This window comes from Haematobia irritans, chromosome 3 (genome assembly GCF_050003625.1).
Source record: "Haematobia irritans isolate KBUSLIRL chromosome 3, ASM5000362v1, whole genome shotgun sequence".
Lineage (NCBI taxonomy): Eukaryota > Metazoa > Arthropoda > Insecta > Diptera > Muscidae > Haematobia > Haematobia irritans.
Genome location: NC_134399.1, coordinates 76,256,857 through 76,276,548, shown reverse-complemented (window position 1 = coordinate 76,276,548; position 19,692 = coordinate 76,256,857). Strand labels below are relative to the sequence as shown.

At 34.5% G+C, this 19,692-nt stretch overlaps 1 protein-coding gene across 1 annotated transcript in view; it reads left to right on the top strand.

Moving 5' to 3' along the window:
- Window positions 1-18,024, top strand: part of LOC142228796 (transcription factor grauzone-like) — an 84,830-nt gene extending 66,806 nt beyond the window's left edge. The window contains exons 2-3 of the mRNA XM_075299316.1: window positions 16,653-16,786; window positions 16,912-18,024. Of these exons, the coding sequence (XP_075155431.1) occupies window positions 16,670-16,786; window positions 16,912-17,955 (1,161 nt within the window). The 5' untranslated portion in view covers window positions 16,653-16,669 and the 3' untranslated portion in view covers window positions 17,956-18,024. The remainder of the gene's footprint in view (window positions 1-16,652; window positions 16,787-16,911) is intronic.
- Window positions 18,025-19,692: the final 1,668 nt, after the last annotated feature.

Genomic DNA, 19,692 nt, shown 5'->3' with positions numbered 1-19,692 from the left:
TATATCCTAGCATTCTCTTATTTCTGATATTAGTTCTCGAAAATTTAATTAAAATTATGGATAGTTTCAATTTTGGTTGAAAAATGTGCGCATATACATTTATTATACAATAAAGGGGAAAAAAGCGAAATTAGGTAACACTAGATCTGAGTAAGAATATTCGTAGGTATACCACGGACTGATGTCGATGGAGGTTGTTGCAAACATAAACATACACACACACATTACAAATATAACAAAACCTCTTCTCTACGTCTGTTGCAAAACAAAAAAAAAACTTTCGGAGAGTAGTTACTTCTACTCTGTGTGTAGACTTTCAATTCCAATCAGCGTTGCCGTTTTGGTCCGATCGGACCAAAATTGGTCCAAAAGATTTCTAATTTTTAAATTAGGTCCGATGGTCAGACCAAACAGAATTTGGTCCATTTTGGTCCATTTTCATAAATTTGGTTTCTATCACATATTAAATAGTAGATGGTGCACCGCAAAGAATATTGTCGGGAGGCCAAATATTTCACATGCTTAAAATACGAATACGAATTTTGCTTAGAATAGAAGACGTATTTCTCTGAAAAAGTTTTTCCTTGTCTAAAAGTCTCTAAACTTTTCAATGAAGTCTGTTTGTCCTTATATCGACATAAAAATGTGTATCCTAACATGAATGCAAATTTCGTTTTAATGAAGTCAAAATGGATTTATTATTTCTGAAAAAATCTTCAAAATTAATAAAATATTTCAACACATTGTTTTAAAGTCATTATACCCTAAACCACATAGTGGTTAGGGTATAATAAGTTTGATCTGCCAAAAAATGTGCCTACAAGAAATATTGATTTTAGACCCCATAAAATATATACCGATCGACTCAGAATCACCTCCTGAGTCGATCTAGCGCTTGGCGTCCGTCCGTCCACCCGTCCGTCTGTCCATGTATTTGTTGTTCACAGGATTTCGGTCGCAATTATTAACCGATTTTGATGATATTTGGTACAGGGAGTTTTTTTGGGCACAAGGACGAACGTTATTGAATTTGGAAGAAATCGGATCAAATTTGGATATAGCTCCCATATATATGTATTGCCCGATTTCGACGAATGGGGTCACGTTGTACTTTTTTTACTAACCGATCGTCGTCAAATTTATCACAAAATAATCTTCTGTATCACCCTTTAAGTCTGAAAATTTCATCGAAATCGGTTCAGATTTAGATATAGGTCCCATATATATGTATCGCCCGATTTTGTTAAATTAGGTCATAAAACCCTTTTTTATCAACCGATCTTACTCAAAGTTGGCGAAATGTAATCTTCTATAGCACTAACTATATGTGCAAAAAATCATCGAAATCGGTTCACATTTAGCTTTAGCTCCCATATATGTACCGCCCGATTTTTCTAAATAAAATAAAACTCAATTGAACAAATAATACAATTTTTGTACTATAATTTTCTCGAAGAGGAGCGGAGCGGAGCGTGGAGCGGAGCGGAGCGATTTTTTTTTTCTCGGAGCGGAGCGAGGAGCGGAGCGGTTTTTTTTCTCCGGAGCGGGAGCGGAGCGGAGCGAAAAAAATGGACCGCTCCGGATCCCTGATTTGAACCGGATCGGATGAATTTTGCTCCTCCAAGAGGCTCCGGAGGTCAAATCTGGAGAATGTTTTATATGGGGGCTATATATAATTATGGACCGATATGGACCAATTCTGGCACGGTTGTTAGAGACCATATACCAATACCATGTACCAAATTTCAGTCGGATCGGATGCAATTTGCTCCTCTTTGAGGCTTCGCAACCCAAATCTGGGGATCGGTTTATATGGGGGCTATATATAATTATGGACCGATGTGGACCAATTTTTGTATGATTGTTAGAGACCATATACCAACACCATGTACCAAATTTCAGCCGGATCGGATGAAATATGCTTCTCTTAGAGGCTCCACAAGCCAAATCTGGGGATCTGTTTATATGGGGGCTATATATAATTATGGACCGATGTGAACCAATTTTTGCATGGTTGTTAGAGACCATATACCAACACCATGTACCAAATTTCAGCCGGATCGGATGAAATTTGCTTCTCTTTTAGGCTCCGCAAGCCAAATCTGGGGATCGGTTTATATGGGGGCTATATATAATTATGGACCGATGTGGACCAATTTTTGCATGGTTGTTAGAGACCATATACCAACACTATGTACCAAATTTCAGCCGGATCGGATGAAATATGCTTCTGTTAGAGGCTCCACAAGCCAAATCTGAGGGTCCCTTTATATGGGGGCTATACGTAAAAGTGGACCGATATGGCCCATTTTCAATACCATCCGACCTACATCGATAACAACTACTTGTGCCAAGTTTCAAGTCGATAGCTTGTTTCGTTCGGAAGTTAGCGTGATTTCAACAGACGGACGGACGGACGGACGGACGGACGGACATGCTTAGATCGACTCAGAATTTCACCACGACCCAGAATATATATACTTTATGGGGTCTTAGAGCAATATTTCGATGTGTTACAAACGGAATGACAAAGTTAATATACCCCCATCCTATGATGGAGGGTATAATAAAATTTTGACAAGATTTTATATAGAAATAAAATTTTGGTAGATTATTTTTGGCTCTAGTGGCAACCATGATTATGAACTGATATGGACCAATTTTTGTGTGATTGGACCAATTTTGGTATGGTTGTTAGCGACCATATACTAACACCACGTGCCTAATTTGAACCGGATCGGATGAATTTTGCTCCTCCAAGAGGCTCCGGAGGTCAAATCTGGAGAATGTTTTATATGGGTGCTATATATAATTATGGACCGATATGGACCAATTCTGGCACGGTTGTTAGAGACCATATACCAATACCATGTACCAAATTTCAGTCGGATCGGATGCAATTTGCTCCTCTTTGAGGCTTCGCAACCCAAATCTGGGGATCGGTTTATATGGGGGCTATATATAATTATGGACCGATGTGGACCAATTTTTGCATGATTGTTAGAGACCATATACCAACACCATGTACCAAATTTCAGCCGGATCGGATGAAATATGCTTCTCTTAGAGGCTCCACAAGCCAAATCTGGGGATCTGTTTATATGGGGGCTATATATAATTATGGACCGATGTGAACCAATTTTTGCATGGTTGTTAGAGACCATATACCAACACCATGTACCAAATTTCAGCCGGATCGGATGAAATTTGCTTCTCTTTTAGGCTCCGCAAGCCAAATCTGGGGATCGGTTTATATGGGGGCTATATATAATTATGGACCGATGTGGACCAATTTTTGCATGGTTGTTAGAGACCATATACCAACACCATATACTAAATTTCAGCCGGATCGGATGAAATATTCTTCTGTTAGAGGCTCCACAAACCAAATCTGGGAATCGGTTTATATGGGGGCTATATATAATTATGGACCGATGTGGGCCAATTTTTGCATGGTTCTTAGAGACCATATACCAACACTATGTACCAAATTTCAGCCGGATCGGATGAAATATGCTTCTGTTAGAGGCTCCACAAGCCAAATCTGAGGGTCCCTTTATATGGGGGCTATACGTAAAAGTGGACCGATATGGCCCATTTGCAATACCGTCCGACCTACATCGATAACAACTACTTGTGCCAAGTTTCAAGTCGATAGCTTGTTTCGTTCGGAAGTTAGCGTGATTTCAACAGACGGACGGACGGACGGACGGACATGCTTAGATCGACTCGGAATTTCACCACGACCCAGAATATATATACTTTATGGGGTCTTAGAGCAATATTTCGATGTGTTACAAACGGAATGACAAAGTTAATATACCCCCATCCTATGATGGAGGGTATAAAAATACCTTCCTTGGTCTATGGTTTATATTGTCAATCAGAGTCTCATTTGTTGTAATATCTACACCCAGAAAAAAGTGCCTTCGAAACTAAAGGAAAAATATTTCATCAACATAGTTTATCCATTTTATTTCCATTAAGGTAAATTTTTGTGAGAAATAATAAAATTTACTCGTTTCAGTAAAAAATCCTAAACTGTAAGCAGTTAGGAATAGTTCATTAACTAGAATAAGGCGTGGAATTTTACTCATACTGGAATTTTACTCGCTGGGTATAAGAATTTCCTACTGAACCAGAAAATTTTATTCATCGATAACAAAGCATTCGTAAAAATAAACAAAAAACGAACTAAAACCAAGTTTCCTCAAAATTAGTAAAATTTCTTATAAAATGATAATTGAGACTTCCTTTATAATAGAAACTTTTTCATATATACGAACAACACTTGGCTTAGAAAAATATTTTAGTTCATTCGTACTAAGAAGTATGCAATCCTTTCAAAACTTAAGGAAACAAACTTGTTAGAATATAGGAAATTTTCCTATATTTCTATTGTCTACCTGTAATCGATACCTGTCATCGTAATCGATGTGTTTGCGCGTGGGTGTAATCGATATGTTTGCGCGTGGTTTGTTTTTATACCCACCACCATAGGATGGGGGGTATATTAACTTTGTCATTCCGTTTGTAACACATCGAAATATTGCTCTAAGACCCCATAAAGTATATATATTCTGGGTCGTGGTGAAATTCTGAGTCGATCTGAGCATGTCCGTCCGTCCGTCTGTTGAAATCACGCTAACTTCCGAACGAAACAAGCTATCGACTTGAAACTTGGCACAAGTAGTTGTTATTGATGTAGGTCGGATGGTATTGCAAATGGGCCATATCGGTCCACTTTTACGTATAGCCCCCATACAAACGGACCCCAAAATTTGGCTTGCGAGGCCTCTAAGAGAAGCAAATTTCATCCGATCCGGCTGAAATTTGGTACATGGTGTTAGAAAATGGTCTCTAAAAACCATGCAAAAATTGGTCCACATCGGTCCATAATTATATATAGCCCCCATATAAACCGATCCCCCGACTTGGCTTGCGAGGCCCCTAAGAGAAGCAAATTTCACCCGATCCGGCTGAAATTTGGTACATGATGTCAGTATATGGTCTCTAACAACCATGCAAAAACTGGTCCACATCGGTCCATAATTATATATAGCCCTTATATAAACCGATCCCCCGATATGGCTTGCGAGGCCTCTAAGAGAAGCAAATTTCATCCGATCTCGCTGAAATTTGGTACATGGTGTTAGTATATGGTCTCTAACAACCATGCAAAAATTGGTCGACATCGGTTCATAATTATATATAGCCCCCATATAAACCGATCCCCCGATTTGGCTTGCGAGGCCTCTAAGAGAAGCAAATTTCATCCGATCCTGCTGAAATTTGGTACATGGTGTTAGTATATGATCTCTAACAACCATGCAAAAATTGGTCCACATCGGTCCATAATTATATATAGACCCCATATAAACCTATCACCAGATTTGGCTTGCGAGGCCTCTAAGAGAAGCAAATTTCACCCGATCCGGCTGAAATTTGGTACATGGTGGTAGTATAAATATGGTCTCTAATGACCATGCAAAAACTGGTCCACATCGGTCCATAATTATATATAGCCCCCATATAAACCGATCCCCCGATTTGGCTTGCGAGGCCTCTAAGAGAAGCAAATTTCATCCGATCTGGCTGAAATTTGGTACATGGTGTTAGTATATGGTCTCTAACAACCATGCAAAAATTGGTCGACATCGGTTCATAATTATATATAGCCCCCATATAAACCGATCCCCCGATTTGGCTTGCGAGGCCTCTAAGAGAAGCAAATTTCACCCGATCCGGCTGAAATTTGGTACATGGTGTCAGTATATGGTCTCTAACAACCATGCAAAAACTGGTCCACATCGGTCCATAATTATATATAGCCCCCCTATAAACCGATCCCCCGATTTGGCTTGCGAGGCCTCTAAGAGAAGCAAATTTCATCCGATCCGGCTGAAATTTTGTACGTAATGTTAGTATATGGTCTCTAACAACCATGCAAAAATTGGTTCACATCGGTCCATAATTATATATAGACCCCATATAAACCTATCACCAGATTTGGCTTGCGAGGCCTCTAAGAGAAGCAAATTTCACCCGATCCGGCTGAAATTTGGTACATGGTGGTAGTATAAATATGGTCTCTAATGACCATGCAAAAACTGGTCCACATCGGTCCATAATTATATATAGCCCCCATATAAACCGATCCCCCGATTTGGCTTGCGAGGCCTCTAAGAGAAGCAAATTTCATCCGATCTGGCTGAAATTTGGTACATGGTGTTAGTATATGGTCTCTAACAACCATGCAAAAATTGGTCGACATCGGTTCATAATTATATATAGCCCCCATATAAACCGATCCCCCGATTTGGCTTGCGAGGCCTCTAAGAGAAGCAAATTTCACCCGATCCGGCTGAAATTTGGTACATGGTGTCAGTATATGGTCTCTAACAACCATGCAAAAACTGGTCCACATCGGTCCATAATTATATATAGCCCCCCTATAAACCGATCCCCCGATTTGGCTTGCGAGGCCTCTAAGAGAAGCAAATTTCATCCGATCCGGCTGAAATTTTGTACGTGATGTTAGTATATGGTCTCTAACAACCATGCAAAAATTGGTTCACATCGGTTCATAATTATATATACCCCTATATAAACCGATCTCCAGATTTGGCCTCCGGAACCTCTTGGAAGACCAAAATTCATCTGATTCAGTTGAAATTTGGTACGTGATGTTAGTATATGGTATCCAACAACCATGCAGGAATTGGTTCCTATCAGTCCATAATTATATATAGCTCCCATATAAACCGATCCCCAGATTTGACCTCCGGTGCCTTTTGGAGAAGCAAAATTCATCCGATCTGCTTAAAATTTGGTACGTGGTGGTAGTATATGATATTTAACAACCACTCCAAAAGTGGTCCATATCAGTCCATAATCGTACATAGTCCCATATAAACCGATCCCGAGATTTGGTTTTGGAACCTCTTGGAGGAGCAAATTTCATCCGAGTGAGTTGAAATTTGGTACATTGTGCTAGTATATGGTCGTTAACAACCATGTATAACTAGGTCCATATCGGTCTATAGTTATATATGGCCCTCAGATAAATCGATCCCCAATCACACAAAAATTGGTCCATATCAATTTCATAATTGTATATAGCCCCTATATAAGCGATCCCCATATTTCAATTCTGGCTCTCTACGTACAAAAAGTCCATATCGATTCGTAATTATTTGTAGACTTAACTATACATAACTTTTTTTGTCTAATATATACCATGTATGGACTAAATCACAATTTAGAAAACGATGTTAAGAAGTTTTAAGATACCACAACCCAAGTAATTCGATTGTGGATGATAGTCTTTCGTAGAATTTTCTAGGCAATCCATGGTGGTGGGTACATAAGATTCGGCCTGGCCGAACTTGCGGCCGTATATACTTGTTTTGTCTAATATATACCATGTATGGACTAAATCACAATTTAGAAAACGATGTTAAGAAGTTTTAAGATACCACAACCCAAGTAATTCGATTGTGGATGATAGTCTTTCGTAGAATTTTCTAGGCAATCCATGGTGGTGGGTACATAAGATTCGGCCTGGCCGAACTTGCGGCCGTATATACTTGTTTTAGTTGGAATCGCGTTGTTGTGGTATACGGAGAGATTGTTAAAAAATAATATGGTAAAATAATATAATAAATAGCAAATAAAATATATCCAGTATTTGTTATTTTAAATTAGTGAGAAAAATTTTCGTTTTTTGAAAATAAATCTATCAATGTCGTGATGGTGTATAAAGAAAGAAAACACCAGCAGAATAACAACCCTTTCATTTGTCTTCATTTTGGAATCTTCAAATATCAGGTAATATTCAGTGACGCTAACCTTTTGTAACAAAAATGTTTTATCATTTTTTATATTTGTAGGTATTGAAATTGTAAAAGGAGGACAAAATCGTTAGGCAGCAACTTATTAAAAGTGAAAAGTACAAGAAGAAGATGAAAAAGTGCGTTTTACAGTTGATAATATCACATGGAAATTGGAAATAGTGGAATAATAAACTAATATTTCAAGGGCAGTCGATGCTGTTGATTCTTAATAAATATATTCAATATATTAATAAAACATGTCTTTTATTGAAGATAAAATTGCTTATATAAATAAATAAAATTGTATTTAAAAACGAAGGCAAGCAGTTCTAGTTATGAAGTAAAAGTTTTACCACAAATATGTAAGATTTGTCCAAATGAATGAAAAAATGTCAATAAAATCATTCCATATATGAATTCAAATCAGTTAAATTTATTCATTCTGTAGTATAGTGGTACATAAATATAGGAAAATGTTAACTAATATATGGAATGCATTATACCTAATTTCTACGAAAATCACATCGTTCAAACAAATAAAAATGTCTTTGGCGCTATACGAAGTTCAACTTTCTTCACAATGAGTTCATTTTAACTTAAAGAAGTGGTCTCTTTTTTCTGGGTGTACTGTGATAAAATATCATTAAATGAATTGTTATTATAGATTAAACTAATAAAGAAGAATTTGAAAATGTTCTATAGAAATAAAATGTTGACGGCTAAGTCGAAACAAATTTGTCTACTTGGCGGCACACAATTATCCTTTATCGATTGTAAACTAGTATTAGTTATAAATTTTTCTGATTTAAATCAATATTTTTGGATAAATTTTAGTCGAGATGAGTCTACCTCATGCGAAAATTGAACAAAATTGTACTCCACATTTTGAGATTTCCACAAAGCGTTGTTAAAGCCAGGAAAATTTAATGTTCTGATGTACTTTTTAACTGCGCGAAATTACTCTCATAAAAGATAAAATGAACTAAAGTGAAAGAATAAATAATTGGCGCCAAATCATGTCCAAAATGGTCATACATACACAGTAGTTCATTCTTACTATTTTTGGGAATCGTACGTAAGTTTTCTTTTGCTTTAGTGCATATTGAGCTTATGTGTACGGTCATTGAATTTTATATCCACGTAAAGTTACAAAAGGTTCGAGACCTACTTAACAAAAGGAAAATTTCGAAAAAATAATAAGATTTGACTATAACCAAAAAATTTTTATACCCTCCACCATAGGATGGGGGTATATTAACTTTGTCATTCCGTTTGTAACACATCGAAATATCGCTCTAAGACCCCATAAAGTATATATATTCTGGGTCGTGGTGAAATTTTGAGTCGATCTGAGCATGTCCGTCCGTCCGTCTGTTGAAATCACGCTAACTTCCGAACGAAACAAGCTATTGACTTGAAACTTGACACAAGTAGTTGTTATTGATGTAGGTCGGATGGTATTGCAAATGGGCCATATCGGTTCACTTTTACGTATAGCCCCCATATAAACGGACCCCCAAATTTGGCTTGCGATCGCTCTAAGAGAAGCAAATTTCATCCGATCCGGCTGAAATTTGGTACATGGTGTTAGTATATGGTCTCTAACAACCATGCAAAAATTGGTTCATATCGGCCATAATTACATATAGCCCCCATATAAACCGATCCCCCGATTTGGTTTGCGGAGCCTCTAAGAAACGAAAATTTCATCCGATCCGGCTGAAATTTGGTACATGATGTTGGTATATGTTCTCTAACAACCATGCCAAAATTGGTCCACATCGGTCCATAATTACATATAGCCCCCATATAAACCGATCCCCCGATATGGCTTGCGGAGCCTCTAAGAAACGAAAATTTCATCCGATCCGACTGAAATTTGGTACATGGTGTTATTTTATGGTCTCTAAAAACCATGCAAGAATTGGTCCATATCGGTCCATAATTATATATAGGCCCCATATAAATCGATCCCCAGATTTGTCCTCCGGAGCCTCTTGGAGGAGTTATATATAGCCGATTCCCAATCACACAAAAATTGGTCCATATCGGTTATTAATCATGGTTGCCACTCGAGCCAAAAATTTTAATTCTATAGAAAATTTTTTCAAAATTTTATTTCTGTAGAAAATTTTGTCAAAATTTTATTTCTATAGAAGATTTTGTCAAAATTTTATTTCTATAGAAGATTTTGTCAAAATTTTATTTCTATAGAAAATTTTGTCAAAATTTTATTTCTATAGAAAATTTTGTCAAAATTTTATTTCTATAGAAGATTTTGTCAAAATTTTATTTCTATAGAAAATTTTGTTAAAATTTTATTTCTATAGAAAATTTTGTCAAAATTTTATTTCTTTAGAAAATTTTGTCAAAATTTTATTTATATAGAAAGTTTTGTCAAGATTTTATTTCTATAGAAATTTTTGCCAAATTTTATTTCTATAGAAATTTTTTCCCAAATTTTACTTTTATAGAAAATGTTGTCAAAATTTTATTTCTATATAGGGTTTCCATATGGATAATTTTCAAAAGAGAACTTTCGCTTTAAAAAAAGAGAACATTTTAACTAAAAAAGAGTTTACAATAAAAAAGTTTAGTTTAGTAGGTTACCATCAGTGATAGCAACATAAGTTTTACTGTGATATTAGTTTAAGTTAATTATTTTTGCAAGTACTAAGTATATGTTTTATGTCGAATTATAGTAATTTCGTAATAATTGACGTATTTGTTTGCAAATGTAATTGACGATAAATTGAATATCCAATAAAAAAATCATCCCTGATGAAGCTGGAAAAAATCCCAGCGAAACGTTGGATGAAAATAATGGAATAATTCAATATTTGTTTTATTCGCATTCAAAAATGACCTTGAAAGCCCAGAGAAAATACATACAGAGAAAAAATTCTTTATTAAATAATTAATAATTTTATTGATTTAAAATAAAAATAATAATAGTTTCTGATGATAGAAACAACGAAATAAATATATAGTAAAACAATAAAAAACAAAAAGAATCACATTTTCTTAAAAAATAAATAAAATAAATTGACGACGACAACGTATTGGCGTATTTTCGTGTACGTTCAATTACATCTATTTCTAATTTTTTCGCCGCACGTCGAAACGTCGCAATTGTGTTCCGGCGTTTAATTTGTCAACAGATTTAACAATTAGTGGCGAACAATTGCGGCGAATTCCTACTAAATAAATAAAATTCCATCAATCTAGGATTTTTTTGAAATAGAGTGCATAAAGAGCACTGTTGAACATAAAAATACGGCACCAAAAAAAGAGAGTGAACAAAAAGATACGAACACAAAAAGAGGACATGTTCTCTTTAAAATAGATGTAATGGACAGCCTATTTCTATAGAAGCTTTAAACTTAATTATATACGTATTTAATCTGCCGTTTTTAATTTAATATATACAACGTATGGACTGTGTGGTATATATTACGGTGTTAGGAAGTTTTAAGATACCTTGCCATCGGCACGTTTTACCGCAACCCAAGTAATTCGATTGTGGATGACGGTCTTCAGTAGAAGTTTCTACGCAATACATAAGTTTCGGCCTGGCCGAACTTACGGCCGTATATACTTGTTTTGCAATAAAATTGAGTTAGATTTAGCTTTAGTTTAACTACGATTTTTTTGTGTACATACGCCTTGAAAAACATAACGAATCATACTATTCTTCATTCAACAAGTATTGAATTATGTTACTAAGTTGAACAGTCATCATAAAAGAACAAAATCACCCTTTATGTCCTGTTCGCATCACCCCTCGTTTAATCATTAACATAGTTGAGATAAAATAACAAAATCTAACCATAAGAGTCCATTCAAAAACACAAGAACAAAACTGCAAAACAAAATATCCGTTCAATGAAGTTACGTACATATTTTTGTGTTGTTTTTTTTTTGTTTTGCCATCCAAAGGCAAAACGAGTTACCTACATTCGTAAAGCCAAGCGAGATAAATTATCTACCATGAACGCACTCATATCGAAGATACTCAGGCATTACTCTCCCATTCATAACGAACGTGGGGAAAACGAAAGAACAAATGTTTGTCTCGTCGTTGCTTCAACTCACCTCTTTGCACACCCAGTCATCAAATGGTCCTACCGACAACAGTGGTGTTTTACTGGTAGTCTATGTCGTTCGTATGTGTATGGTGTATAGTGTGGCTTTGCTTGACTGCTCAATGTGAGAGATAAAACGACGTGTATAAAATGTTAGTATATCTACAACATGCCTAGTGTTTAGTTGTCGTGTTTTACGTGGTTCTCTTTGTGTGACTTTTTATAATTGTAACCAAATCAAAAACAAGCTAAATGTAAGTATAATGTTATTAAGATATATTTATTTATTGCATTATTATTTTTTTTTGGTTTGTTATACATATTTGTAAATTGTTTTATTTCATGGTACATACTAATTGCTTTTTGCACTTCGTATTTTTTCGTATTCGTTCATTTGATTTGTTTTGCTTGCTATGTGTGTGTGTGTGTGTGCACACGTGACTGCTATTCATACACGTCGTACGGTCTTATTTGATACAACAATGTCACCGCACAGTGGTTCTAAAACTAAAATTGACGTAATTTTTTTTTACATTGGAATTTTTACTATATATTGTAGTTTTGTCTAATGAGTTCAAATCAAACCAAAAATTAATACAGGCATTTCAATGAAAACAACGTTAGGGTATCAACAAATTTTGTTACGATTAACGACATACAAAATTTCACCGGAGTAGCAGGTTTTTTATTCAGGAGCCGAGAATGAAACCGCGGATTTAGCCGCCTCTGGCTATTTGTGGCCAGTCTATGATGCCGCCGATATTGCCGACTCATCCCGATTAATCAAAATACACATTGTTTTATTAAAGCTAAAACAAAAGTTTTCAATTTTTCTTAATTTGTTCAAAAATGGGAAAAAAAATTAACAGCCTATTTCCGCTATCCGAATGAAAGATTAAGTGCCAACAACGATATAACCGGACATTTCTAGCTCGAGATAGGATTTGTCAAGTGAAAACAAGACGAAAAAAATAAGGATGGCTCAAAAACTGTTTCATAAATAAATTTAACTTTTATTTTCGAATTCGGCAGATGATAATACATAAAAAAGCCACCTCTTATCAAATGTAAATGGAAAAACTTTATTTTGTAAAGTAGAGTAATTTAGTAAACAAAAACGTGCTCAATAGACATGAAAAAACTAAATGAAATTAACTTCAGATTAGTTGCATAATTAACGACTACACGGACAAAGAATACTGTTTTTCATATGTTTCAGTGTAAAAATTCGGAACTTACATTTTTAGCACATTATTTTGAAGTTATGTTAAAACATATTATTATTTTAGAAATTTCGTATAAACATATACATATCAGGGATGGAAAATACAATTTTTAAGAAAGTACAAAAAACGTATTTTTTGAGCGGAAAGGTACTTTTTACTAAATTTCAACAAAAATGTCACTGGAAAATTATTGTCAAGAGACTAAATTTTAAAGAAAATAAAATTTTGACAAAATTTCCTATATAAATAAAATTTTGCAAAAATTTTCTATAGAAATAAAATTTTGCAAAAAAATCTGTAGAAAAAAATGTTGCAAAATTTTTTCTATAGAAATAAAATTTTGCAAAAATTTCCTATAGAAATAAAATTTGTACAAAATTTTCAATTGAAATAAATTTTTAACAAAATTTTCTATAAAAATAAAATTTTGCAAAAATTCTATATAGAAATAAAATTTTGACAACATTTTCTACCGAAATAAAAAATCGATAATATAGAATCACATTCTTTTTTCGACTAAAACATTCTTGAAGTTCAATAAAATCCGGGTTTTTACTGTCTTTTACAAAATCGAGATTTTCTTCCCACATGAACATGTTTGTTTTGCCATATTTGTAAAAGACTATTAGCAAATAAAGTTGATAAAGACTTTCTCAAAATATTAAAATATTTTGTCAAAGCTATTGTACCATAAATCTGATATCGACTCAAAAATGTCTACACAAAAGGTACTAAATCATTCGCGGGGGTACTACGGTACTGACCGGGGTGAAAAAGTATTGAAAAAAGTACTATAGTACTGCATTTTCCATCCCTGATACATATATGTTTAGAAGCATCAGAGAAAGCGAGAACGGGAAAGAATTGAGAAAAAAGATAAAGATGGCGACGGAGATAGATAAGGAAAAACATATAAAGATATGTAAAACTACAACAAATAAAGTGTAAGATGCTGAGAAAACGTTCATGATTGTTTATCGCCTTACATATCTTGTATACAAATAAACGTTTGGGGTGTAATAAAACATATGCTTTTATTTCGATGCCCTCATTCCAGAGTATGCTAAGTCGACTTAGCATGTTTTGATGGAGTTCGCTGTTTTTTATTCGGATTGATGTGAATTGCATCCTGTCAAAAGATCGAATTTATTGGACATTTCTAGCAAAAGTTATGGTTTATAGTGTACTTAGCTTGTGTCTAAAGTTTTAAAAAATGTCCAATCCAAAAAGGGCAAAAAGCTGTGTTCGGTGTAAAGTGGTCTAAGTAATTTTTAGCCATGTTGTATTATCACCATTTTGAGTTCGTACATACTAAAAAAATTATAAATAATAATAAAAAATATGATTTTAAGACCAAAAATAAGGGAATTTCTATCTTATACGGGTTTTGAGAAATTTCAAAAAACAAAGCATGTTTCTTGTTTACTGTAAAATTCACTTTTTAGACTTAGCGCACTTTGGAATGTAGACACCGATTTGTACAAATATAATACATATTTAAGATATATTGCTTCAAGCAAACAAATATTTAGGAACTGCAATTAACTACTTGGGGTCTTAAAAAAAGATATGCTTAGTGTAAAACATAATATGTATTCTGAAAATATAAATGCTTGAAGCAGAATATGTTTCGGAGGGTATAGGCACCGGAGCAAAGAAGAATGTGTTTTTTTTTTAATGACAATCATTTCAGTGCTTATCATAAATTTGGATGTATTTGTTCTTTGGGACTTCGTTTTTAAATATAATTTGTTAGGATGCAAACATATATTCATTTAGAACTTTCGTATAAACATATACATATTTGGAATAATTAGAGAGAGAATGAGAGGATGTCGAGAAGGAATTAAATATGGCGAGGGAGAGGGATAAGTAAATACATCAACATAATCTACTGAGACAATTAAATGGTTACTAGCCTACTTGATAGATATATTGTGGATATATTCGGGAGCCACCGTGGTGCAATGGTTAGCATGCCCGCCTTGCATACACAAGGTCGTGGGTTCGATTCCTGCTCCAACCGAACACCAAAAAGTTTTTCAGTGGTGGATTATCCTACCTCAGTAATGCTGGTGACATTTGCAATGTGGAACGCCGTTCGCACTCGGCTACAAAAAGGAGGTTCCTTGTCATTGAGCTTAACATGGAATCGGGCAGCACTCAGTGATAAGAGAGAAGTTCACCACTGTGGTATCACAATGGACTGAATAGTCTACGTGAGCCTGATACATCGGGCTGCCACCTAACCTAACCTAAATGTCCACTAATTTTGTGTATGCTCCATACCAATGAGACTCTCTTAAAAACATTTTTTAAGTTACATATTCCCTGCCAACATTTTTTGAATTTGGGGGCGCTTCTGAGAATCCCTACTACGTCGAAAACAATCATATACGACATCAAAAACTCGTCGGAAAAGCGCCGTCACTATTGAGAAGTTGTACCACGCCAAGTTATTACGAAAAAGTTTCTCATCAGTGCAATTATTAGGTGCCTATTTAGATCAATTTCGAAGGACGCCAATAAGAATCAGAAAAAGTGCATTTTAAGGTAATTGTAGAAGAATCATTGTGGTCAAGTAAAACACGATTGTGTAGATGTTTATTGATTTGATTAAACATTTATAATTTCTTATAAATATAACATTTTTCGGTTTATCTCATCACATTTAACATAATTTGTTGCATTAATAAAAGAATGATGTTGAGTTTTAAGTAGCAAGTTACATATTGCAGCGTCTATCAGCCAGTTTGTTTATTTTCGATGGAGACAGCGTGTCTGGAAAAATATTTGAAAAACGATCACTTTATTCTATTTGGAAAGTCGAAAATTGTTCACCATATACCTTTCACAATTTTAAGCGTAATATCTATGTTTTCAGAACTTTATTTTCATTTTTATTTAAATAAAATATAACAAGCTGAATGCTCTTGGCGTTTCACAAAAAATAAAATGGCTCTTCTAACAGTAGTGATGGCAAAATACTTTCATGTACATTTTGTACTTTTTGATATGCTTCCCCCATCACAGTTCGCGATGGTTGTGGTGACATTTACGAGTCTGTGGTAGCGATGAGGATGAAATGGAACTTTGAAATGCTGGCGGGGTTAAAGTGTATTCGGAAAAAAGAAAACAGTTACATAAAAAAGTAGTGAACATTTGTTGTTTTTTGTGTTAAGAGTCGCTTTTTTGATTATCTGTTTTTATCTACATTGAAAAAAAAAAATATTTACCTAATATTAAAAATTATACAACCGATATTTTGATAATACACACTATTAATAAATAAAAAAAATATTTTAGTTTAAGGAAAATTTGCATTACTACAAAAAACAAAAACATACGACTTTATCAGAGATATGCAAATTTTATAGATTTATGACTAAAATTTCCTAAAAATTAGTTTGCACAATCTTTCATATTAGGTTGAGATTTTGTCAATCTACATATTGCATTTAAATCGCTTTAATTATTTAATTTCAATGTTTTTTCTTTGGTTTTAGTCTTAAAGACTGCGATCATGTCAAATATTTGCCGCTTATGCCGAAAGAATTGCAATGATAGCTTACGATTACGCGATGCAAAAGGTGCTCCCAATGAGATATATAAAATTACAAAACAATATTTCCATCAAAAGGTAACAAAATAATCTTTATAGAGAAAAAATATTACCATTGCTAGTTTAAAAATTGATTACAGTTTTAATTGGATCAATTAATTTTTCAATTGTCACAATTCCAATACATTTATTGCTGATTTCAGTATCTGGAAGTTGAACGTAGATCTGCAAATCCCATTGCTGTTTTATGTATGGAATGTTGGCGTCATGTATCGAGTTTCAATACCTTTCAACAGTCAATATTATTGCTACTAGACAATTTAGTCATTGATGATGATCAAACAACGATTGTGAATTCCATGCCAGAGGCCACCAGGGTATCGCTCGAGACAAGTTCTATAAAAGTCGAGGAGCCCACCGATGTAATAACAATACAAGATGAAGAACCAATTGAAATTAAACCAATTCCATCAAATGTTCCTGGTTCAGGACAATTAATTGTCACCGACTGTGCCATACAGTTCTCAACAAATGTGGGAATGATGGAAGAAGAATATAATTCCACCTCCAATAATTTGGAATTCAAAGGAAATTTTCAACCAGCCGAAGAAGAAGTCTATGACATGGAAGATGATGTAGAGGGAAGTGGTGAATGTGATGTATTCGTAGTGAATGAATATGAAAAATATCAACAAGAAGCACTTGATTCCATCTCAAGTACGTATGGTATAAATGATCAACTTAGAGATTCGCCGGAATTCTCAGAAATGTCTAGGAAATCTTCAGATGAAATGGATATGATAATAGCCAAGTGGAAACCATTACTGGACTGTTATTTGTGTCATGAACAATTTCGCAATTTTCTTACAGTGAAGAGACATTTTAAAAGGGAACATCCTAATGATGAATTTTACATTTCATGTTGTGATCGAAAGATTAAATACCGATATCGTCTTGAGGAGCATGCAACATTCCATCTTGATCCAACATCGCTTCAATGCAAGGACTGCGGTAAATGTTTCACCGCAAAAGCCAACCTAGATGAGCACATGCACTACCAACATTCTGTCAAGCAAAAAAATAATGGTTACCAATATATCGAAAAGTGTCTAATTTGCTCCAAGGTCTTTACATATCGAACAGGTGTCTATCAACATATGAAGATTCGCCATCCCAAGGAGTTTGCCCAACGAGCCAATAAACGACGGTCAAAAAGAAAAACTCCAACATTTAGCAATAGCCAATAGTTTAATGTCCTCTTCGAATCCATGTCAATAAAATAATACGTTGGAAAGTCCAATGCAAAAATCTACAAATCGCATTTTGCCTTTTGTTTTTTGAATGACTGTATAGGAGTTAATCTCATAATGCTTTAAGTTTGATTTTTGAATTTTGATTTTAGGATAGTTTCCCGGCAATTCTAGATTCCGCCCAGGGTTGCCAATATAGGGGATTTTCCCTCAAATCGGGGATATTTTTGAGTTGGGGACTTGGTGGTTTCGTGGGTAATTTTCCTAAATGGGGATTGGGGGATTGTTGTGGGATTTTCTCGAAATCGGTTCAGTATAATTAATCTGATTTAAAATAACGTTAAAAAAATCAAACATTGCTCCTCTTTATTACACGGCATACAGTACGTTGCAAATGGAGCATCTGTACCAGAAATTTAAAAACATAATTTATTTTGTGGTCTTGGCCCACAATTTATAACTTTATTCAGCTAAGATATTTTTCTACAATTGTGAAACCACTTCGTGAGGACTCGGGTCTTCAGTGTTCAACATTGATTTGGACAATATATCCGATAAATTTTATTACTTGAGTATTTACAAGTAAAATTACGTTCATAAATACAGGGTGAACGAATCCCATTTCATTTACCACCAATTGGAAGATGATCACCGTCCTCTTGGTTCTGTGTACCGAAAGCTTGATCTTATTGCAGCCCGCAAGCTGGCATGACAAACATTTTATTTATTTATTTTTTTCAATTTTTCAATTTGTAGTGGTTTTCTACAGCAGAACCTATTTTTTATATGTTTTCATAAAAACTTGTAAAACATTTATTGGGGACGAAAGCGGCTCAATTTGGGGACAAGAATCAGAAAAATACTGATAACACTGCTTCAGTCTACTGGTATTCGACATCTGTATTAAACTTTAACCGCCAATTCATGAACATAGGTTTAAAAATTTTCTAAATTATTATTATGTTTCTATAAGAATTTAACAAAAATCATACACCGCAGCGATGAATAAAATTGACCAAATAGACAAATTAGTATCGGCTTAACCGTCAAGCCCCCATCTTTGGTGTCAAAAATTGAGTGTCCGCCGTCACCGACAATTCTCTCCGAGTATTGCACTGACTCAGTGGTTCTCCTAGAAAACCGATGGCCATTAATTTTCCAGCCAATGGACGGTCACCTTTTCCGGGAGCAGTCTGCTTTCGTCTGTTCCGAGAAAAATTCCTATACAACAATTGTTAAAAGACGTAAACTTAGAAAAGTAATTTTTGAATTCGTATATAAACTTTAATAAATCCATTTAATAAATCCATTGTACATATTTTTGTTAATCGAAGTGTGTCACTTTCAAAAAAAGGTAGCACACGTTTTATTGCTAGTGACACGTTTCGTGCCACTTTCTGGATATTACCTAATTACACTAATGGTTTATAGTATGAAGAGATCAGTTTTCCACAATTCTTAGAAAATATTTCAAATATATTCTACTTAAATGCTATGTCATACACAATAAAAACATAACAATGGCTACTACTATATTCAGGTAATTCTGATTAAAATTGCTTTATATATCCTCAAGCATATGGGAAGTGAAGTTACCTATACAAAGTAGCTACACACATAATTGAAAATATAAGGCAACCACATTTGTTTTGTTTGTAACTGTCCAAATGCCAGTAATATGAAAACATACCATACACAGGTAGGTACAACCAAAGACAATAAACTAGAGTTTAT